Source organism: Ostrea edulis, chromosome 9, assembly GCF_947568905.1.
Source record: "Ostrea edulis chromosome 9, xbOstEdul1.1, whole genome shotgun sequence".
NCBI lineage: Eukaryota > Metazoa > Mollusca > Bivalvia > Ostreida > Ostreidae > Ostrea > Ostrea edulis.
The window spans coordinates 51,288,844-51,314,812 of NC_079172.1; the positions used below are offsets into that span (position 1 = coordinate 51,288,844).

The 25,969-nt window shown below is 35.0% G+C and overlaps 1 protein-coding gene across 1 annotated transcript in view; it reads right to left on the reverse strand.

Annotated features, from left to right (window-relative positions):
• Positions 1-21,530, reverse strand: part of LOC125660075 (A disintegrin and metalloproteinase with thrombospondin motifs 1-like) — a 57,674-nt gene extending 36,144 nt beyond the window's left edge. Inside the window, exons 1-4 of the mRNA XM_056150783.1 lie at positions 21,458-21,530; positions 20,532-20,634; positions 17,053-17,290; positions 338-482 (exon numbers count right to left, since the gene is read on the reverse strand). Coding sequence (XP_056006758.1) covers positions 338-482; positions 17,053-17,290; positions 20,532-20,634; positions 21,458-21,530 — 559 coding nt within the window. The remainder of the gene's footprint in view (positions 1-337; positions 483-17,052; positions 17,291-20,531; positions 20,635-21,457) is intronic.
• Between the last annotated feature and the right edge of the window lie 4,439 nt (positions 21,531-25,969).

A 25,969-nucleotide genomic window follows, 5' to 3' on the forward strand; every position in this document is an offset into this window, starting at 1 on the left:
TATTTCTATTTCTTTTAGGTTAACACTTTACAGGGAGGAGTTGGCGCATAGTTGTTTGAACATAAATTTTATTTAAAAGCATTCTGCATACAAATATTTGGAGGAATTTCATACCAGCTTTACATATGTACAATTGTTCCCAACCCCTAACAAACTAAAAACATGTGGTCATCTTTGTGTTCCGTTAATTTTAGAGGTGAATTTTTCCAAATACTATATTTAAAGTTAAGTAGCAAGTAACACATGAACTGATGAACAAAATTGAAATAGCTTCCTGCTGAGTAAGGTAGACACACATCATGTATCAATGGAGAAATGTCTGTAATGGCATAATTACCGTCCTGGTCGTTTGGAATTCCGTTTGACCTAGCTTTAGCAATTACAAGTGCCCTCTCGTCATCTGAGAAATTAAGGTGCTTGTTGTGGACTTTTGGAAGTTCTTTTATATGGAAATCTCCCGCTTTTGTGGTGAATCGTCCTTCCTTAAATTGATTCAATAAATAAAAAGCTAACTTTGATGCAAAGTATCAAATCGGCCGCTAAAATTTTCAGTATTCTAAACTTTCCAAAGAAACACACGGAAATTATAATAAGATGAAATATCTTATATAAAATTGGAAATAAAATCAAGAAACAATATAAATGTAAGGTTTAAAAAAAACCCATAAATGTCTGATAATTATATCCATATTTTAGGTTTCAATATTGAAACTTAGAATAAATCATTTTAAAATCAGCAGGTTCTTCTCAAAAGATGCTACATGTATATATAATTATATATACAACATGTATTATATCGAGGACGTTCAAACAAAACATAACGTCAACCAAGTCTGTCTATTAAAAAGACGCTTGACACGGGAAGACAACGGCGTTATCAAACATGATTGGATGAAGTTTAGAAACTGAAACATTAGATTGTAGCATGTGTACTTGAAAGTTCTATTAGTTTTACACCAGATTTCATTATACAGTTAAAAAGGGGAAGTTTGCGGGGATTTGAACTAGGGATCCAAAAGCGACCAACAGACCCCTTGTCTCTCAGATATTGTCCACGCCCCTCTAAATTGAAATCCTAAATCTGTCCATAATTATAAGGCAATGTGCATCGAAGAAGCTAAATTGATTCATGAAAGGTGAAGATAATGAACAGTGATCAATCTCATAACTCCTATTAGCAATACAAAATATATATTTGGGCAACCACGGACCCCTGGACACACCAGAGGTGGAATCAGGTGCCCCTGTCGACACGTCACTCCCGCCATGAGCCCTATATCCTGATCAAGTAAACAGAGTTATCCGTTATCAAAATCAGTGTGCCAAGAACGGTCTAACAATCGGTATGAAACACGTTCATAAAATATAGAAGTACCACCATAATGGTATGTAAATGTAGCAAACATGAACATTATTAGATTTTGAGTTTCAATTGATTACAGAAACCAATCATAATTCAGAAATGTACTGAATGTGTCATATAGTTTGTAAATGGAATGCACATCCATCTATGCCACGTGATGATGGCGATATTGATTGCTGGACTGGCTATACTGTGCATGCCCGCAACTGATTTGCACGTCACAGATTTTAAACAAGGCAATAACCAAATTATACATATATATTAATATTTCCAACATACAGTAGTCAAATCAAAGTTAGTTGTTTTTATCTATTCATTTATGTCATTAATATCTAGAGACTCGTGATGAGATATTTCTACACGTATATTTTACACACCGCTATTCAGGGGAGTACATGTACTCGTGTAAAAAAATAATAATCGTGAATTCACTAGATATATAGATAGAATATAATAATAATGAATAAAAACGAAACATATTGGTAAAAGTAATCAAGACTTTCATGTATATTTATGAATTATTTAAAATCTTTTCTTCAGAATATTTATGCACGTTATCGATAAGGAATTATTCTACTGAAACAATACGAAATTATTTATTTCCTCATGCGCACTTTTTAACACCACCACAAATATATCGGCTGCTCCTGCGTCCGATAATCATTACGAATTACAGAGGACTTAAGATGTAGACAGAAGCGAGAGTCTTTTTGAAAAGTATTACGTATTCAATTAAATTGTGGAATCAGTCGCTAACACGGGGTCACAGAGACCAAAGAATTCCGATACCACACCAATGAAATTAAGGGAAATATGAAATTTCGTACTAAAAACCATCGCCTCTCAGTAGAAACTGAGAGATGGTCTGGTATTCCACTGTGTGAAAGAATATGTAGTATCTGTCACAAAATACAGATTAATACCATTATGTATTAGAATGCAATGTCTAGAGTTTAGATTGATTGATTAAATATTGTTTAACGTCCCTCTCGAGAATATTTCACTCATATGGAGACGTCACCACTGTGGGTGAAGGGCTGTAAAATTTAGGCCTATGCTCGGCGCTTATGACCATTGAGCAGGGAGGGATCTTAATCATGCCACACCTGCTGTGACACGGGACCTCAATTTTTGCGGTCTCATCCGAAGGACCGCCCCATTTAGTCGCCTCTTACGACAAGCAAGGGGTACTGAGGATCTATTCTAACCCGGAGTCCCTCTCTAGAGTTTAGAAGATAACGAACAGTGATAATATCATAACTCCTATAAGCAAATTTAAAATAGAGAGTTACGTAAACACGGACGCCTGGATATACCAGAGGAGGAACCAAGTGCCTAGAGGGAGTAAGCATCCCCTGTCGACAGGTCACACCGCCGTGAGCCTTATACATGTATCTTGATCAGGTAAACGGAGTTATCCGTAGTCACAATCAGTTTGCCAAGAACGGCTTAACAATCGGTATTGAAACACGTCAGACTGCATTTGACCCAATGATAGGTTGTATTGGTAAACTAGATCGTTATAACGACCATATAATTTGCGAAATGCTGATTTTAAACGAGACTGTTGAAACCCCTGCACCATCAACTTGTTTGTCAGTAGCCTGTCTCGATTGTAATGGACAATGTGATGTAAGAAATCCCTATTTAGAGATTTTGTAATATCAAAATTCAAAGCTAATGAAAATTTACGCTGTGCACAATGTGAAATCTAGAAATTTGATTCCCACGATGAGAGGAAGTTGCCTATTATTTTTCAAGATCAAGGTCGTTGTATCAGTTAATAGGAAAACCTGATAGGTAGAACACAGATCGAACTAATGGGTCTAGGATCGTTAAACTTGGTACATTTTATGCCAATCGGAAAATGCTTATTGTTTTTCAAGGTCAAGGTTATAGTAACTCTGTAGTACAACCTTTTTTTCGTTACGGATTCAGATATTGCCATGAAATTTGGTCAAAAGCTTCCTCTCGGAGGAACCTCGTTGGGACCCGGGTGAGAATAGGTCCTCAGTACCCCTTGCTTGTCGTAAGAAGCGACTAGATGGGGCGGTCCTTCGGATGAGAGCGCAAAAACCGAGGTCCCGTGTCACAGCAGGTGTGGCACGATAAAGATCGTGCCGAACATAGGCCTAAATTTTGCAGCCCTTCACCGGCAGTGGTGACGTCTCCATATGAGTTAAATATTCTCGAGAGTGACGTTAAATAATATTCAATCAATCCTCTCGGAGGAATAAAGTTTGCATTTCAGCTAGATTGGTACAGCATGACCTACTCTTATATAAGAGTAAAAGTACATACATGCATGTAGTTTAAACAGTTTTTCAGATTTTTTCCCCGTCATAAATACAGGTATTATTGCCCTGAAATTTTGTCACAACCTCCCTCGTAGAGAAATACATAAGCAGTTCACATTTCAACGTGATTGGTTCACCGTGACCTACGTTAGGGCTAAATGTAGGTAATAGTTTTCTGGACTTTTTCTCATCATGGGTACAGATATTGCATTGACATTTTGTCACAACCTCCCTCTCGCAGAAATGCATATCAGTTCACATTTCAGACAAATCGGTGCACCATGACCTCCTTTAAAACTTTTCTATTCGAATTGTGTATATCAATTCAGAGTGGTGCATAATGTGCTTACAGGTCCAACAGGCATGTTGTACCGTTTTCGGAAACTTCATAACGATAAGGGGATAGACAAGGGGAGTGGCATGGAAATAAATTGGAGCATAGGGGATTCTCATTTTGTACCATAGTTTGACATATTTTCTTTTGTTAAAAGTATGGGTTATCTGTACATAACCAACAATATCATATGGGGTAACTACTACACAAATATATACAAGTCTTCTGAAGATTTTTAAATTTTAGTAATTGGGCATGGTAGAGTTACCTTCCTTGTAAAGCAGTGAATAAACTTGACCTCATAGTACTGTATACTCTCTCTGAAATTCACACAAACTACTTTCAATTATTTTCACTGTTTAAGATTTTGTTGCCTAGAAAAAATATAATAATGAATCACCCATTCTCAATATAAGGAATCAAACGATGTCGCTCCATTATTACTGAAGGAAATTAACCTCGATGCTATTTTTACATCAACAATATAAATAGGTTTATATGAATGAAAAATAAAACACAATAGCATTGGTATGGAAGGATATTTAACTGGTTTCAAATTAAAAGATAGCGTATTTGAAATGTACGTTACTGTCCCCGAGTAATACTTTACGTCTAATCATATCTATGAAATCGCCATTTATGAATTTGAGGTTAAAATGTCCTGATGAATTAACCCTAAAGATCGTATAGATGATATTACACATTATTTATATCCGTCCATGTGATAACAAATTATTTAACTTGTATGATGTAACTGTCGCATATTCTATTTTCGCCTATTTTTTTAAATAATCGTAACGATTAGAAAACAGACTAGCCGTTTCCAGTAGGTACATTAATATACTAAATATAACTTACCTATAACTTTATATACTTTATGTCTGATAAAATGAAACAATGATTCTTAAGCCTAACAATTTGTTTTCAAATTCTTGACTGAAAATTGATGTTTCATAACGTAGAGATAAGAAAGAAATGTACGTTACCCTAGTGTTTTCCGTATTCAATATGCCGAGTGAGAAATATCAAACACCCCCGAGTTATTGACTGTGTGCATCTTCGACAAAAAAGTTCAAAGTTGTTTTATCGTTTTGAATTCTTCTCTTTCGGTAAATAAATCCTGGAAAAAAATGTACGTTACCGAAATGTACGTTACTATAAAATCCGGAACTATCACATCACGTTATTATTTTCATATTTTACAAATTTTAAAAGTTACACGAGGGACGATTTTGAAGGTTAAATGTCGGCTTTGCATCAGAAGTAACAGAAACCTTAAGTTTTTCCTGTATACAAGGTTTGTATAATGGGTTTTCATCTGCAATATGATTTTGAATCTCTTGTATTGGTTTACAATATGAAACATGTCTGATGCACTTCTTGAGCAGTCCAAGTTAAAGTATAAGCCAGTGCACTGCGTCTGTTATACGTTAATGGAGGAGTATTGATTTAAAAAAAAATGAAATGTACGTTATGTATGGTAACGTACATTTTTCATATTTCCAGGTCACATTTTCAGAAAATTAATCAAAAAATCCGTGACAAAATCAATACCAAATGTTATATTAGAATTGTATTAACAATATTACACACTATAAGAACATTTCACTGGCATAATTAACCTACATTACTATGTTTTAAAGTGACTGATTATAAACATTGCCTAAATGTTTCATGTGTGATTTTATATTACTATTTTATGAACAGAATTTTCTTATAATGATAATCCTTGAAAATTATTTCATATTGTTATGTGTAGATAGAATGAATGTGCTCTTTTAATATATATATATATATTACAATACAATGGGGTAAACCAGTATATCCATAACGGTAACGTATATTTCATTTAATTGAAATGTACAAACAACTCTATTTTTGGATCACTTATTTTAGGTTAGGCTGTTCCAAATTTACTATAAATCATAGTGAGCAATTAGAAACTATATATATATATATATATATATCACGAGACGTGGAAGGAATAAAGGGGGGGGGGGTCGAAATGAATTATGAAGAATATTTTACTACACATGTTTTTTTAAAATAAGATTTAATTGCTGTTCACAGATCATGGCTTAAAGTAGAGCTGAAATTCAAAAAGCTTACAGGGAAAGAAAGAACAGAAGGAAGGAGAAGAATATTTAGTAAAAGAACGACAAAGACGAATGAGGTATTATAAACCAAACAGCGAACTGACACGGACAAGAGAGAATCAGAAGGAACAACAAGAACAGAAACTTTGCGCAATTGGCGCCAAAAGAAAAAAGATGAAAAGGAGAGACAAGACCAGGTAGATGACGGAGGTGAAAACGAGGCATTAGATGTATCTACAACTTAAAAGTGGCTATGACTCTGTGTCATCTTTTCTAACAGTTCGTATGCAATTCCCTAACAGACGAAAAAATGCATCAAGAGTGAGAATAAGTAGAGCTATGTCTAAAGCACGTCCCGTCCAATCCAGAAACATTTGCAAAGGAGGGAATATCCGAGGAAGAGCTGGGAAACAAGTTGAATGATCGTGTGGTTTTTGCACAATGGAAAAAATTGAAATAACTGAGAAAGAAAAGAAAAAATGTGTGACACGCATAAGCAATACCAGGAAATTAAAAGGCTGAAAGAGAACCTGCCAAGAAATCATCTCATAGTGCAAATGGACTTTACCGAAAACTATTCCTGCATGTTGAAAGAGTGCATAATCAATACCAGGAAATTAAAAGGCTGAAAGAGAACCTGCCAAGAAATCATCTCATAGTGGAAATGGACTTTGTCGAAAACTATTCCTGCAAAAGTGTAAAGGAAATCCAATCCGCTTATTGGAACCAAACAGGTGTAACTCTTCACCAGCACAAAAGCTTTGTGGTTGTGTCTGACGAACTGTCGCATTCATCCAGTACCGTACATGCAATTATTAATACAATCATTCCTGAATTGAAACATCTGTCTCCAAACGCAGAATTCATTCATTATTGGCCAGATGGACCAACTAGTCAATACAGAAACCGCCAAAGTTTCTTTACCATCGCTAATCACCAGGGTATTTATGGTATAAAGGCTAGGTGGAACTACTTTGAGGTAGGCCACGGAAAAGGGCCATGCGATGGGCTGGGCGGAACGACAAAAAGAATGGCAGACGAAGCAGTAAGATGCCAAAAAACACTTATCCAACATGCGAAAGATTTTTATCAGTGGGCATGCAATTCAAACATGAAAGGGGTATCGTTCCTATTTGTGTCAAATGAAGAATGCAGCCGAATGGACGAATCATTGAAATCACGAGATGTAAAAGCTGTCAAGGGAAACTTCAAACCGCATGCAGTTGCTAGTGCTGGTAATGCAGCAGTCTTCATAAGAGACACGAACTGCTATTGCAACGTCTGTTTGGAAGGCAATGTCTGTGAGGGATGGCGAAAAGAGTTTCTACAGAAAGGCATCGAACATGACGAGGTCAATCCAACAGATGTACAATGTAGGTGATGTACCCCAAACAGCCGTGGAAAAAGGAAATCATGTAGCAGCAAGGTACTTAGAAAACTGTTATATTGGAAAGGTCATGGATATTGACGAAAATGACGGAGAAGTCGAGATATTATTCATGGAAAACAAGAAAGATAAGTTTGAATGGCCAAAACATGAATATATCTTGTGGACTCCAGCCAAAGATGTATTTTTTGTTGTAGCAGAACCCCTTCCTATAGGAAGAAGTAAAAGAATGTGTGAACTTCAGCAACAAGACAAAGACAAATTTATGGGACTTTCTCGTTAAAATCTTCGAAATGTACGTTACCAAACATTTGATTTTGAACAAGAAATACCAGGACATATTACTACCATCATTATAATTTCTTAGTACTGTTTGGAAAATTTTCTTGGCATTGATTTTTTATTTGTTTACAGTTGGTTTATTGATGTTTATTTGTGTATTATTGAAAGTTGGAAATGTACGTTACCAAATCATGTTTCATGTTTAAAGTGTATTCTTTAGTTTTTGGGGTCGTTTTGAAAACGTTACCTTAAACTAAAATAGTTCTGAAGAATAAATAATGTTTTGAGTTTTTCTTACTGGTGAAAATCCTGAAATGTACGTTACATTTATATCATTATCTAAATTGCCAAAATATATTTAAAAGTAGTAAATGATTACCATAGAAAAGCTAATTCTGTAGAATTTAAGTATTAGCCATTTAAAAAAAAAAGGACAGATTTAATACAAACTGAACAATGCAAACACAATGAAAAGAATATATAAAAGTATCACATTGAAAAAAATATTTCTTTTTCTCCTGAAATGATTTAACCATGATTTTAACAGGGGGAAAATGTATTAAAGTTTACATTCAGAAATATCGTTTTGTTTATATAGGTTAGTATATTTATCGATGTTAAAACGCAATCCAAAAAATATGCCTTTCTCCTATGAAACTCTTAATTACAGACCTATTTTGGTGACAGAGTGACGGTAACGTACATTTTCTGTGCAAAGAAATAAAATTATCCTCTTTTTCTACACTTTGTCATTATTTCATGTATTAAGATTTGATAAAAAGAAAACTTGACTCATATCTATAGATATTTTATTTTCGTTTCACATAATAATGCATAATAATCTTTATACCTTTAAGTTTTATTTTTAAGAAATAATTTCGGTGTATGAGCTTTTATATTGAGCATGGGTGGAATACGTAAAAATCGTACTAAGTATACTACGTTTTTACTTTTGTCACACACACACATTGCTTTATGTCGTACAAAAATAGTGTTTTCTCCTCGTTTTATGTACATTAAATACTTGGAAGGTTTTGTTTTTGCACGCCTCGGGTACACCATTTGTTAACTAAATTAAGATGAATGTGTCGACGTCATAATGCTTCAAAGTATTTAGAGTGAGAATGAGGACAATCCACAGGTATAACAGTTTGAAAACAAATTTAATTCAGTTAAGAACACCATGAACATACATATACAAATCAGAACACCAAACATATCAGAACACCATGAACATACGTAATACGTTTGCAAAATACCAAAAATCCTTTAAAGTCACGTTTCTATCTTCATAATTTCTATCTTTTAAATTCAAGGAACCTGAGAATGTGATCCCTCCATGTTCTCCGTGGTCTCACCACACGGGATTCTTCCGCAGGAGAACGTACCGTGGTGCAGAGGAAACTGCACAGTAAAGGCCTTGGTTTCACGGGCTTGGTCTTCTCTTCTTCGTCTTTGGTGGAATCCTGGGTATCGGGTGCAAGTTTAAAGGTTTCTATACTCGACAGAAACAGCTTTCGGGAATAAACTTTGGTATTTTCCCTGTTCCTAATGTCGCAAGCTCCCCAGGTTTGTCCAGTCCACTTTCGAATGGTTTGGTTTTCTGTTTTAATTCTTGTAATTCAACAGGTTTCTGTAAACATTCATTTTCCATTTCCTGGCTCGGATCTGAAAACTCTACATGTTTATTTTCTACCATAACACTGCTATCATCCAGGTCTAGTTTCTGGGTTGTCCTATCTTGGAGAACTCTTGCACATGCCTTTTCGACAATGCTCAAGATATATGCTGCAACATCCTCTGTTTTTATATCAAGTTCTTCGCCACTGATCTCATGAACAGAATGTGTGATTTGTCCGTTTTCAGCATTCAGACAGCTCTCAATCGTTGTCTTATCGTGTGACTCTTTCTTCAGCACTGCCTTTCCAGTTTCCATGCTTGTCTCAAACACATTTCTCTTCTTCCTTTTCCTCGGTTGGTGTAACTGCATGAAATATTCATCATCAGTCCATGACAGCAGGAATGAAGAAACTTTTGCATTTGCAGCTTTTAAAACTTCAATTTTCGAGATGGTGTCCCTAACTTGTTCATGGGTACAAAGTCATTTTTCAAATCCTTGTCTGCCATACAACGCAAAACATTTCGAGAAATTATCTTTTGATTTTCTATTCGCTTTATTCTTATCTAACGTATCGTCTCCAAGGAAGCGCACAGTATGTTTATGTTCAGTCGCAAGGGAGAATGTGCTATGTCGTACATATTATGACGTGCTGTACATTGTGACGTTATAATTCGGTGACGTTTAAGAAATCAGATATTCTCTGAAAGAATAGCATGCATACAATTTCACCCCTTTCTTGTCCTGCTTTTCACTCACAAACCACATTCTTAGTGTTATTTGTAATTACAGTAAATGCTTTAATATCAACCATTCTATTTTTTCATTTCATGAAAATGAATTAATGACCATTGGAATAAAAAACAAAAACCCACTAAATACTATAGCAGCACCCATATCACATGAACTTTCACCTCAGGTAAGCTTTTAAAAAAAGAGGGTTAAGGGTTTGTTCACGAACGGCCCATAGTTATTGATAAATTTTCGTAAAATGTAAGTACATGTATTCATATGAATATTTAATTTTTTTATAGGACTTGAAAGTTTGTTGTGAAAGGGGGAAATTGGGAATCTAGTGAATGGTTCTATCTAACAACGCATTTAATTTCTCTCAGGTGAAAATAACCAAAACAAATGTTCAATGTGATTTTTTTTTCTTTGTATGAGAATACGAAAACTAATACAAAGTTTGCAAATGGTCTCAGTAAAGCTTTGTTTGTTATCTGTGTTCCTATCTGTGGAAGCGCTAAAGGATCTCAAGATTCATCCCAAACATTCAACAGAACGATTAGAAAATATTCAAACTGCCGAAAATGAAGTCAATAAAATTTCTGGCTTCTAGACGATTATTTTACGATGACTATTAAGACTGTTGGTTGTCGTAAAGAAGACGAGAAAATGTTCATTCCATGCGTCAAACAAATGAATAAGCAATGATATCTATTCTTGAATTCAACAATAACAACAAAAGAAAAACTGAGTTTCCGTTCTCAAAAATTAGAGTAATGTTTATTTATCGTTTTATAACACATGTATGTAGCTAGTCTAATTGTAAAACAGTGGTTTTTTAAAATTTCATATTTAAATCGGTATAAAAATTGAGGGAAAAGACCGGTCAGGCTAGATACAAATTCTATCGAAAATAAAGATGTACAAGAGGCGGGTTCAGGAATTGAAATTAGGGGGCACCACTTCATCAGACAGGAGGTCTGGGGAAGCCTTAATTAAGGCCCCAGAGGGTCCAGCTCTGGAAAGCCCCCAAAACTCAGGTTGGACTGGATTTTATAAGACTTAAGATATGTCTCCTATGTACGCCATTTTTACTATTTTCTGTAATTTTTGAAACGAAATAATTATTTCTCCCAATAAAAGTAACAATTTGTATTTTAATTAAAACATTATTTAACAAGAGACATTGATGCAAGCACCAAATGTATGGGCTGAAAAAACTTTGGGAAGTATAAGAACTAAATAATTTTAGAAAAGGTGTTTCAAAGCGCGAGAAAATTCCAACGCGAAGGCTGGTAAAATATCTAGAGAAATTTTGATCAAATCCGGTGATGAACGAACTAAGTGAAAAAAAAAATCGTCAATTATATGATGTAACTATTTATTGGTAGCTCAATAAAGCATCTAGTCTTATATAAGATTTTAACTTAATTCGCAATTTACCAAAGTTAACAGCAAGCTATGAACAGTTTACGCCTGCCCGATCGATCGAAAGGACTATCGAGAATATTTCACTCATATGGAGACGTCATCATTGCCGGTGAAGGGCTGCAAAATTTAGGCCTGTGCTCGGCGCTGACGGCCTTTGAGCAGGGGAGGGATCTTTATCGTGCCACACCTGCTGTGACACGGGGCCTCGGTTTTTGTGGTCTCATCCGAAGGACCGCCCCATTTAGTCGCCTTCTATGACAAGCAAAGGGGTACTGAGGACCTATTCTATTCCAGATCCCCACGGGATCGAAAGGACTATGCGTTTGTGCCATCAGTCGAGATGCTTCGTCTCGACTATGTATAATTTCTTTTCTGTGACGTTGCACGTGAAAATTTCTGATCTTGGCAGTTTCCATAAGGTCACATGGTCTTATATTTGAATAAAAAGACCTCTAAATAGGATACATTTTCACAATGCAGCGCGAGTTATTTCCCCCTGAATACAGGTTGCCGTCCACAATTCATAGCGTCAATATAAGGATTTATTATATTAATATATCTGATTGTGATTAAGTGCCAGTTAAGTGTTTTTACGTAATTAATGAAAAATAATGTGACTGCAAAAATAATTTTAGTCACTGATTCTATTTATGTGTCCATTGTGTGATATTTTTTTTCGCAGGCAATAATGTTGGGTCAGATTTTTTTGATTTGAACATATTTTATAGTCAAAACTTAGAACGCCTTCTCCTATATGACAATTGATTACATATGATAATGTTAAAGAAATGAAGACAAAGGTGTCAAAGGTAAAATAATAATAATAAGCTTTCATAAAGCAATTATATAAATTATATCTGTAGATATATGTACACTTGATTAATATATACATGTACATGTCTGTAGATATATGTACACTTGATTAATATATTAATACATGTACATGTATGTACAATTGATTAATATATACATGTAGTACGTACAAAGTAATCGCTATGAAAATTCCTTCAACTAAAAACGACCAGATATCTTTGTAAATAATTGAACATAGGAAAATAATTCTTCATTTTCTGTGGTACTGATTGCGTTATCACCCCATAATAATATATGTACATGCATGTCTACGATATGCAAATTATCCATTCTAAAAATAGCATTAAATAGGTCATTTTTTGAAGCGGTGTATTTTGCACATGAGAAAAAGAAATGGTAAGCATCTTCTACTTTACCACAAGTACACAAAGGACTGTCAGTGATGTTACATTTAAATGAATCTATATTCAATACACAGTTGTGTCTTAGTCTCGTATGGATTACGTTGGGTCAGATCTTTAAGTATTAGTCTCCTACTTATTTAGATCAGGATTAAGATATCTTTAGCATATCATCAATTAATTATTAACTTTAATCAGTATTTTGGACGACCAAAACGCAATTAAATCACACCTCTTAGCAATATACGTTGTAAATTCGTTTGTCATTTATAATTCTTTTTGAAAGAGTGTTTTTATTTCGTAGGTAGCCTATAAAACCCATTGCAGACAATAGAAAATACAAAATACATCTCACAATTTCAACAATTTAGACCTCTTTTTCACACCACACCCCCATACATTTTCTAGATCCGCGCATGGACAATGTTATTTATATGTACATGTATATTGAATCCTTATCTTATGTAATCTTTCTGTTGAAAACTGGGCTGGTTTTTGTTTTTATTCAATATTTTGAAAATATTTTTTATTAGCTCTTCTGAGCCGAAGGCTCAAAGAGCTAATCATATGACCGTATGTCTGGCGTGCGGTGTGCGTCAACTTTTTGGGAAAAGGGCTATATCTCAAGAACCCCTTGGCCAACTTTTGTCAAATTTGTCACAGGGTATCCTTGGCCCAAGGGCTTTCATTTGTACTAAAACTAGGGTTGTGACCCTTTAACAAGGGGAGATAATTAGGAAAATGCAAATAAAAGTAGTGGTTGCTAAAAAATCTTCTTCTCAAGAACCACTGGGCAAATTATCACCAAACTTATGCATAAAGATGAGGATAGGTTGTGGATAAAAAATTGTTCAATGCATCATCCTGGGGCAAAGGGTGTGGTCTCAAGGTCACTTCAAAGTTGACCTTAAATTTTGTTTTGGTAAAACTTTGATATTTTGCTTAGTATAAGGACTAGGATCATCAAATTTTGTCAGTTGATGCATCTTAGGACCTAATATCATGTTGTCTCAAAAGTAGGTCATGGTGACCTACTTTTTGAATTTCGCAGGTAATTATTGTTAAATGGATTTCCATGCATATCTTGAACACTTTCGAGCCTATGATCATCAAAAGTTGTCAGTTGATGGATCATGGGACCTTGAACTGTGTCATGTAAAAAGTATGTCACCATGACCTACTTTATGAATTTTATGGCTAATCATTTATAAATACATTTTAGGTTGTTATTTCAAATATCGAGAGGTTTAGAATCATCAAACTTTGTAAGTTGATGCGTCTAGAGGCCTCGAAACATATTTATATAAAATAAAATAAAAAGTAGGTCACAGTGACCTACTTTTTGAATTTTGCAGACATTCAAATTTCACATTTTCAATTTTAGATGCATATTTTGGACACTATGAAAGCTAGGATCATCAAACTTTGTCAGTTGATGCATCTTGAGTCTTCAAGTTGTTGACCAAACAGTAGGTCACCATGACCTACTTTTGGAATTTGACGGCTATATTTTAATATTTCAGATACTCTTTGACTTACAATTATCAAACTTTGTCAGTTGATGCATGTTGAGTCTTCAGAGTGTGTTGACTAAAAAGTAGGTCACCGTGACCTAATTTTGGATTTTGACGGCTATATTTGAATATTTCAGATACTATTTGACTTACAATCATCAAACTTTGTCAGTTGATGGGTCTTGAGTCTTCAGTGTCGACCAAAAGTCACCGTGACCTACTTTTGGACAGTTACATTTAAATTTTCAGGTACTACTGGACTTAACATCATCAAACTGTTAATTGATGAATCTTGGTTAGTGAGAATTTTTGCCTGTTCTACAATGTATCAGAAGAGCGGTTCTAGGCCCATGGGCCTCTTGTTATTATTAAAATCAACTTTTAATGTATTAAACAGTTCGACCTGCATTGAGTTATGTAGCATTAGGGGGTGGAGGTGGGGACTAACTCCACACTTTCTCGACATCGTTCTTTTCCCGTTATCATTACAGGGAAAGTTGGCCAAAAAAGTTCAATCTATAGGCTGGTTTTTTTTATAAATAGTAGTAGTGTAGTGGAAATATAATCATCAGATTAACCGATGGGTTGAAATAAACGATCAACCATTGTTCCCCTACCCCAAAAACTTGGGATTTTTAAAAGGTTTGATTTCATTTCTAAATTTTCCAAGATAAGAATTTTCAGAAAATTGTGAAACTAACTTCTCCGACCCCCCCCCCCCCCCTTACAATAAACGATGCAATGCAACGCGCCAGATTATATTTATATCATCACATGATCTTTCAGGGTGACTGTTGATTTTTTGTATATATTACTTCTAAAATTCTTGGGATTCATTGTATTACAACTTCGAATAATATAATCATTAAATATGGCTCCCCCTTTCCTCAACCCTACCACATGACGAAATTCTTGGAAATTATTTACGATACTCAATGTAATGATCAAGTTTGACATTCTGGTGCAATCCGTGTACCCACAGCTTGATGGCGTGACACACACCGTATTTTCTGTCTTCTGATTATAGAATGCCTCACTATGCGAAATGTATAGTGCAAAGGTCTTGACATTTAAAATTATTGTCGTCGGTTTTACATATACTGTAAAGTTTTGTCTGTTACAATTTTAATGAATATTGTATTTACTAGTGTAGCCCTTACGAGTAATTTATCTTTGCTAAAGATGAATATTTTTGAGCATGTTAATATTTAGTGGCAGTGTGCTACTGTTTTGTATTGTTCTATATTTGGAACATACGATCGTAGACAAAGTGAAAGTAGACCCACACGTGTGATTTACATTGAATGTCTCGAATTTTTTACTATGTCTTTTATTGAAATACTTGCACAGATATTATAATGTATGTTTAATCTATTCAGAGATTTAATCTCGTTACGTATTCATTGTTATTTTACCTGTTTCTTGTAAACACATGTTGTTAGGCTGCAGACAGTTTTCGTTCTATTTTTAATGTCGGCTCATTGCATTATGGTCTATTTCCGCTTTACTTCTTTGATCCGCCAAGAGATATTCTTGCATTCACAGATAGAAAGAATAATGAGTTTTAAGGTAATTAATTTATTTTACAGTTACGAATGAATCAAACTTATATTATTTTAATATGTTTTATGAAAGTAACGTGATGTCTTCTTGTTAATAGTTATCAGAACTACTTTCCGTTGATTTTCAACGGTCCGTTTATCCGTTGATTTAGAACGGATTCCGTTGTATTGTAAAGGACCGTTTAGTAACGGTACTATATAAACTCGTTAGCGTCGGTTGACGGGGACTTGGGCATTTTTCAGATTTTTGATTAGACGTAGGTTTTATCTCTGATTCATTTATTAATTCATCGATCTCATTTTTGAATTTCCCTTCTTCAAGAATCTATTTCTTTAACTTATTTATTTCTAGTATAATCTTAGGGGATATCTGCAGCATTTTTCTAAGCTATTATATATTTTTGGTGTTTTTCATCTAAGATATAAATAAGATAAGAATTATAAGATTGTGAAATTTTTCTCTTATTGTAAATAATGGTATTAATTTATCAATCCTCTGAATAAACCATCATCTCAAGTTATTTTAATCTTTGTGTTTCATTTGCCAAGTCTACATCTTTATCTATTTTATCATTACAGATTTTTGGTGTCAGAAGTGGGATAGCCTTAGCGCTATCCCATTACAATACCATGGGTTGTTTTTTTCTATCGTGGTCATAATAATTTTTGTCCAAAAACAATTTAAAACAAAATAGAAAGAGATGAATAAAAGACGTCATTTTTTATCAATTAGAAAACACACCTCTCCAGCAGAAACGCATGTGACTTCATAGAATGCTCGTGCCAGTCTCCGTGGCCGAGTGGTTAGAGCATCGCGCTCAAAATCACATGGCCTTTCACCTCTGACGGCGCGGGTTCGAATCCCGCTCGTGCCGGTAAGTGAGAAAGTTTCCCAGTTTACTTTCGGAAGGTCGGTGGTCTCTTCCCAGGTACATGTACATTGTATCTGGGTTCTCTCTTCCACCAATAAAAACTGGGCGCCACCATATAACTGAAAAATTGTTGAGTTTGGCGGAAACATCAATCGTGCCAGCCCATAATCAATTTACAATATGAATATATATATCACACATACGCACATACACAAACTCGTCTGATTTTATGAAGAAAAACCGTGTCAATGAATATTTTTTTAAACACATCAAATATCTTTACTGACTTAATACGGCATGGGGATTTGAAACCAAACGTAGTGGAACTATATTACAAATCTTAAAGTGTATACCAAACCGTCACAATTTGAAAGAGACACTGTTCCGTCATGGGAGGTCAGGTGTCCAGCCAGGAAACAGTCGGGTACAGTCCCGGTCCAGTCTTTCTCGTCTGCGCCATCACACGTTACAATCTTGGCTTCAGGATGCAAAACGGGTTCCGGTTTAAATACTTTCATTTGGTATTGCTCACCAAACGCAGAAAGCTGTAATTCTGTTGGCGGGGAGCTTCGTGTATTCCGAGTTTTGAAACTGAATAAATATAGTTTTTCAAAATGACTAAAGTATAGATAAAAGGCGATGATAACGAACAGTTATCAATCTCATTAACTCCTATAAGCAGTACAAAGTAGAGAGTTGGGCGAACACGGACCCCTGATTATAATAGAAGTGGGATCAGGTGCCTAAGAGAAGTAGTGTGAATTTTTTTTATTCGTGGGTGCCAATGTTCGTGAGTAAGCAAACCTTTGCTGGTACGTGGGGACGTAATTTCGTGGGTAAGGGATACGATGCACTAGGAGAGATAACTCTACTTGGTTTAAATAAATGTTCGAGGACACGTACATTCGTGGGTAAGAGTGACCCAGGAAATCAACGAACATCAATCCTCCGAGAACATTGATGATTCCAGATTTAGCATCTCCTGTCGACCGGTTCAAAGAAAAATCCAATGAAGGCGGTGATAACGACCAGTGATCAATCTTACATGTATAACTCTTAAAAGCAAGATTTGTGCAAACACGGACCTCTGGATACAACAGAGGTGGGATCAGGTGCCTAGGAGGAGTAAACATTCCCTATCGACCGGTTCAAAGAAAAAGAAATATCCAATCATACTTTTAATCATTGATTGAAGTTTTTAAACAAAGTAAAAAAAAGGCGTACAAACATACAGGTGCATCATTTATTTGTTTTAGTCCCCTACCGACGAAGTCCGTCCGTCTACTCTGTCTGTTTGTCCGTGAGTCCGTTAAATAAGTTTTCTGCACTTTTTTCTATGTTCTTACAAATATTTATTTGATAGTTGGTACATTGCTTTGGCATAACAAGTTACAGATCAAGTTCGAATTTCGTCTCGGTCCGTTGATTTTTCACTAAACTTGAACTTAGGAAAATGGCATGATTTATCAGTTTTCTGGACTTTTTTTTTTGGTTATGCTTGCAGACATTCATTTGGTATATTACTATAACAAATTATTGATCAAGTTCGAATTTCGTCTCGGTCCGTTGATTTTTCACTAAATCATTGCTCTTGGACTAGAAAAATAGCACGAATTATCAGTTTAGATAGAACTTTCTTACTTCCTTAGGTAAAAGTACAACACTCAATAAAACTTCTAGCATAGCAATACAACAATGTAGCTAAATTATTCATGATCACCTACATTTCACAGTTTGTTGACTTGGTTAAGATGTAAAACGTATACGGTACCAATTTTGATGCACCAGATGCGCATTTCGACAAATAATGTCTCTTCGGTATATGATATTTTTCTTTTTCCTGGTCTTGTCTTTGTACCTGAATATTAGTTGATTTCCTACCTTTCCTATCCTGGTTCCCTAATTTTCCTTTTTACCATAACCTACATAATAAACTTTGAATATTGTTGCGGTCCAGTAATGTTTGCGACCGGTAAGGGGCTATGTATTGCCATGCCAAACTCTCAAAATACTTGTTCTTCTGGTATTTCATTTTTTCTAACCACGTAATGTGAGGAAGAAATGATTAATTCTACCTCGATTCTCAATATGCAAAATCAACTAGCTAGATTTGGCAGTCTGTATCATTTGCAGTGTGTCTGTGAACACGTAACTCTTTTACAATATGTAACACAATTATATACGCAGGGTATTTACTACCTGTACATAGCCATATTTCACATAATTACATATGTATACACGCAGGTTATTTACTACTTTTATGCCTATTTGACAGAGTTCTAAACATGGAGGAAATACGTTTCCTATCAAAACTATGATAATGGCGTCGGTGTATTGTATCACTTAACATATCAAAAATACCTAACCGAATTTCACATTAATTTCCATTGCCCCAGCCCATTGACGTCATGATAGGTTGCTGATTCACCATGCAAGTGAGAAATTTACATGCTGATGTAGTATATGTGGGAAACTAAGACAAAAGTTAGAAATGTAAATATCATCAGGCCTGAGGTTATTTTCACCGTACCCATACTCAAACTCAACCATATTACTTTTCAGTGCAACTCTGTGCATGCTCTGAAGCATACCCGAAAAATCTTGAGAATGTACTCCATTTGAGTATGATAATGATTTTATGAACGTTTTCACTTTTGAGTATGAGTACGATTTAGAGTGTGGAAATGTGCTCAAACAGTTTCATAACCTCCTGGTCAGATTTCACATGTACAACCAGTCCAATCAACATAGGTTAATGTGAAATGACTTCCAATCAATCTTACAGTCAGAGAATCAGTTTTCATAGTACACGCATATTTACAGATATTAAAGGGGAAAGCAACCCAAAAAATTTACATGATGAATGATAGGATTAATTATATGATAAAAATTTGTCATACTATTCTGTTGATATACGGCCTAGTTAAGAATGTACTAATTTGAACACGTTAAAAATTGAAATTCCCGCTATCTATAGAGGCTGCCATGATGTGGAAATCTTTTGTATTCAAAACCACAGAAATCAATAATTCTGACGTCACAACGTCTGTTACGATTTTGATGAGATTCTAAGATCATCAAAGATGTGTATGTGGTAGATTTTACGATTAATAGGTTGATGCCTTCCTGTCAAGCAGTTAATTACTCTAATGCGGAGGGGGGATGTGAAAAAAAATTGTATTTTTCTCGAAATTCCTGACCCAACTATGTTATCTATAAAGAAAAGACTATGTAAACTGTAGATCCATCATTTGCGTAATGACAAGTTGAGGATCGAGACATTTGTATGAAGAAACGTGTACCGTCTCCCTTGTCTGCGACTCGACTGAATGTATTCTTTTCTAAACTTCTTGCAGGCTCAAATCTATACGGCTCCAAACTTGACTGTTCGTGGCTTGTCGTGTTTTCAGTGTTGCTGATGAAAAAACCGGAACCGACGGTGTGACGTCATAAATCAAACTTATTTAATTTAAAATATATGATAGATTAATATTGATTTAATTGTTAAGCAAGAATTTTTGTTGTTAAAGACTGCCAATTATGATATCAGTAACTAATACTTTAAATTCTTAAAAGCAACAATGTGGTTAGGGTTGCCTTTCCCTTTAAGATAGAAAGTTAGCAATAAAATCAAATATGATTAGATCAAACGAAATTCGTGTCTCTTCTAAATCATTAGATGCGACCTTGCTAGAAAAGTATGCGAACGCTTATTTCTACCGACGTTCGCTTTTCCAAAGATAAAGCGCTGTTTACGGGGGTGTGGCTGCCTCTAATCGGCTCAGTTGCTTAAAATAGTGCTAAAATATACCCCCCCCCCAAAAAAAAAAACTTTAGACAAAGTAATCTATATTCAGCTTTAGAATCATTAACATACCTTTTCATGTTCTTATTAACTTCTTGTAACAATGATACGTCAAAAGCTTCATAATCCCCTGTCGAGAATGAAAGTCATTAATTACTTTTGTAGAAATAAAACCAAGTGAGAAATCAAATGAACGCAGATTGAAATTAAAAAAAGAACAAAACACATATCTGTGGAGTAGATTCATTGTAACCTCTGCTTTTTGAGAACAGGTGTAATGCAAGGTGAAGATAACGAACAGTGATCAATCTCATAACTCCTACAAGCAATACAAAATAGATAGTTGGGCAAACACGGACCCCTGGACACACCAGAGGTGGGATCAGGTGCCTAGGAGGAGTAAGCATCCCGTTGACCGGTCACACCCGCCGTGAGCCCCATATCCTGATCAGGTAAACGGAGTTATCCGCAGTCAAATCAGTGTGCCAAGAACGGCTTAACAATCGGTAATATGATAAACACTTACTATAAATAACACTTTTTCTCTTCATTGTGGTTTCATATTTATCATTATATATATAGCGATAAATATGAAACCACAATGAAGAGAAAAGTTTGTGTAAATAAAAGAAAGGAAGTATATATACTCCCTTTCCTTTATTTACACAAAATTTGTTAAAACAATATGGAAACATATTTGTTATAATGATTTTTCATAAAATACTATATACTTGCAGTCATAAGTTCATTCATCAAAAATTCAGTTTAAACGTGATTAAAAATGATAAGAATTTAATAGACCGCAAAGTGTGCAGTAGGAAATGTGTATCTAGCCAATCTAGTAAATTAATTCAAAAATGAAATACGAAAAAGAAGTAAAAAATACTTTTGAAAAGCAATAGCTGTATCCCCACTTGACTGTTATTACGACTAGAACTCTGATGGATACTTACCAGTACTTCTTTGGAATAGTGACCTTATAGTTGACTCCTCGAGCTTGCCGTTGCCATGGATCTGTTTAAACATGGAAAAGGTATTGAACACAAGACAAGCTTAATTCAATTGTATCGCTCTTCAAGGTACATGTGCCAATGCAGAGTAAGTGTGTATATGATCCATTTATTTGTAATTTTATTTTATTTTTTAAAAACAATTTCACTAGCTGAGCACACTGAAAAAATTAGTTTCTATTGTATAGCATAACTTCAAGTTGGTACAGTAAAAGTCCCCCATGACGGCACTATTTCGCCGCTTTAAAATTATTTTACATCACAGCACTATTATGTTGTAGGCCTTCTATGAAATATACATTCAACGGAATAGATCTCGTCTTCTACTCATCACCCGTGGGCAAACTAACCAAAATATCGTCGTTAAATTTGCAAATTTGTCTATTTTAAAAAACCAATCAGATAGTCCGATAGTAAATTTGGAACTCTTCAATTTTGAAGATACCTTTATCGATTTGCTTGACATGCAATAATGGCGGCGCCCATTAAAACATGCGAATTTTGCTTTAAAACGATATCCGACAAGTCGTATAGATCACTGACATCGAATATCAATCAAGAACAATATGGGGATACGTTTTTAACACTGGAAATTGCGTCAGTTAGTGGATTAGTGTGCAGCGTCAGTTAGTGGATTAGTGTGCAGCGTCAGTTAGTGGATTAGTGTGCAGCGTCAGTTAGTGGATTAGTGTGCAGCGTCAGTTAGTGGATTAGTGTACAATCAACGTGTGAACAAGTATAGGATTAAGAAACTGAACGCAAACATTCAGACCAAAGTAGTTACGTTAGCACAGGAACGTGACAAACTTCTAGAAACCCTAAAACAATTGTCCGGTGTTGTTAAGAGACCGTCCACGGAGATATTAGGCAGTCGATATAATATGGCTGGCACATGTCATTTCCCACAATTTTATTTATACCCAATGAAACTTAAGGTCATACGCCAATTTTATCGTATGTAAAGTAAATTTCACAAAAAACATTGTTAAGTGCTAAAATTTGGCCTGTTTCATTATCAGCTTCAGGATCCTATATAATCTATAGAAAACAATCATTTTGGAAATTTAAATAATATCCAATACAATAAAATTTGTCCAGAAAGTATAGACAATATTTGAAAGAAATTTTTTAATAATTAACTTCAAAATAAAACAATAAAATTGCTGGGAAACCATGCTGTTGTTGAGCATTTACTGACAGAAGTAGCTGAAAAGCCAGTAATTTAAATTATCGTCCTTGGCGTAAAAATATAAAATGACCCAAAACTTGCATAAATTGTCATTTTTGCAGAAAAGAGTATTTATTTACAACACATTTCATTTATCTCAAGGGTTGGCAAAAAAGTGGTCAATATGAGTATTGACCGGGCCGGTGGTCAATACTGGTTAAAACCGGTCAATACTGGCTAATACTGGTCGATTGAAGATTATTTGGTCATTATAGTCTGTGTTATTTATTCTAAATGTTTAAGTGACCATTATGGTAAATACTGTAATTCATAACATGCACTATCAGTTTATAATATTCCTATAAGTCATAATATTAAATAAATAATGTACAAATGACTCTGTTCTTTCCCCTATTTCAAACATAGGTGGCGCAGGACTCGTTTACGTCCTTGTTGACTTCCGGTGTACATAAGATTTGTGAGAGAGTGTAAGATTTTTGTTGGGAGAGGGGGTAGAATTCCCGAGAAATGAAGCTTTAAAAAAAAAAAACAATTGGTTTATTGTCATCAAATGTGACAGCGACAACGATCGTTTAAAGTTCCACTCAGCGTCGTGCGCTAGAAACACCGGTCTATCAGATGACGACTTTGTTGCAGAAAGTATTTACGGTGGGTTAAACATTTGCTCTGTAGATCGTAATATTCTGCATTAATGTTTTATGCTGAAATTTTATCTATCCTTAGTGATACAGTCATAAATGATCTTATAATTATATGACTCTCACCCCCCCCCCCCCCCCCCCCCACCCATTTATAGACTAGATCTATCATCGAACAGGGAAAATTTGAGTCATCAATATATAAACGAAGTATGGTACACAAATATATTTAAGATGTCATTTAAAAATTAATTTTAGAGTTAACCAAGGTCGTCAAAATATGAATGAACGCGATTGCTAACAGCCCCCCCCCCCCTCCTCCTCCGCCGTCACTCGGTACGACGTCGCGACTGTAATGAAGGGGTGGCTATAATCAGACTGTAACTGTAAGGCAGTGTATATTCCTATGTCTTGTTTTTGATGACTGGATTCTAAATTAATTTCAACACTTTACTTTCATGGTTAATTTTGTTATAATTCAAAAAGTGTTGTAAAATATTGTTTGAATTTCAGGGAAAACGAGTCTGGATTCTTTAATACATATGTCATTAATCAAAATATGCGATGAAATTGTCAAACTTTCATAACTTATCAAAGTTTGCATTATCATGGTTATTTTGTTATGTCATGTTGATCAACTGACCCATGGAAGTACAGTCCAATACGACAAAGAAATGAATACCAGTCCTAGCCTATTTTAACTGTTGACGCAAACGAAAGAAAAATGCATCTCAAGAGATTAAGATATTTCTGAAATTCTTAGAAAAAAAGTTTGAATCTTATCTACTATTATCAAAATCAAATGCAAATTCATGAAGTTATAAATTTATCCAAGTGAAATAAATGCAAATTTCACAGTCATATATACAATGTTGTGTTTATAATAAAAGCCATACATAGGCCCATTGTTCATTGTGGTTTTTATTTTTAAAAATCACTGCATTACACTTGTAACTTCGATTCCAATCTGAAGTATGGACCTTCAAATTGAAAAGTGTACTATGTTTGTTAAGTGATGTATTTTAGTATTAAATCATTCATATCATGAACTGTCATGGTACATATAAGCATGATAAATCCTAATACATGAAAGTAACACGGGTCAAATCATGTAGGCCTAAATTAGTTTCCTGCAACAACATCATGACCATGGACAAACGTCATTTGGATACAGCCATTCCTACGCAGGATACAGTCGTGCTTTTAACGCAGAGTACAACCAACTCATAGTATATCAATCATAATATATGGGTGGAAACATGAATTTAGAAGTTGAAAGAAAGCATGAACTTCCCACTTAAACTTGCAATCCAAATTGTAATATTCAATTAAAATGCAGAAACTCGAAATTTTTTAATCATTATTGTACAGCTAGCATATGGGGTAGTAAATTTATTGGACCTGCCAATTTTTATGCTCTCGCTTGCCCTATGGACTAATAAAAAAGTTAATCGCAAGGACTGTTTACCTACCGCGACGTCATCACGTAAGTGATACAAGTTAAAACAAGCAAATAAACTGTTAAATGTGAAGTTAAGGGTTATTGATATATGTACTCTATATACATGTATACCTTCTCTATCGTGAATTTTATTTATAAAGAGAAGTTATACATATACATTCACTATTACTACACATTTTAACAGCTTAATAATAGAAATTCAGAGATATATGGACATATTTAATATTTGATATTCTTAATCCTCGATCGAGAGAGAGATAGAGGGGGGGGGGGGGGGTTCCACATTGAACTGGGAATGACCAAAAACACCTTCACATGCACCTGTGTTTCCATTGATGAATGATGAACAGAAAATTGACTGGATTATCTGTGCCGCAGATAAAGTGGTTAAAACTTTAGGCTTCTGTAATTTTAGGAATGTGATCCAAATACGCGAAAACTTGCAGGCATTGAACCAAAATGATTCCCAGATGGAAGCTATGAAAAATGAAGACTTGTTTGAGTGTCCACTTTGTGGTACCAGCTTGGTTCAAGAAACATTTAGAGAAAAAAACATTGCTGGAAATTCTGCAGTGTTGAAAATGCAGATACAGATTCAAATCCTGTTCATTGCTTTCTGTTTATATGTCTTTATTGTTAAGAGGTACATGCAATGCTTATCAAATGGGTGATGGAGATAGGATTGTACGCAATGCTTATATGGAGTGGCTGTATGATTCTGCAGTCAAACACTCTAATGATGAGTAGAAGACGAAATCAGCCGTGGGTATCCGACGATGGAATAAAACGTGCACAATAAAATACTTTTGATAGACTTTTTTCGTCGATGTCAAACGAGACGATTCTTGGTTTGTATAGATCCGGCTGCTCTGCCTGAGCATATACAAAATATAACACAAACTTCTCAATCACAGATTTTAATTAGTTAATATATGAAAATATCCGAATCTTGATTGTCCAGAGCGCACGCACTTCCGCAAAAGAAATATTCTGTTTACCAGCCGACACAGATATCAACAATAAAGCCCCCGAAAGCCTTATGTACAGGCACGTAAGGTCTTTGCTAATCGATGCTTCAGCTTACCTAACGAATTTAACTGTTCTTCTGTCGACTGCCTAAATCGAACTGACCGAGAACTCAGATTCTCCAGCTTATATACTTTATA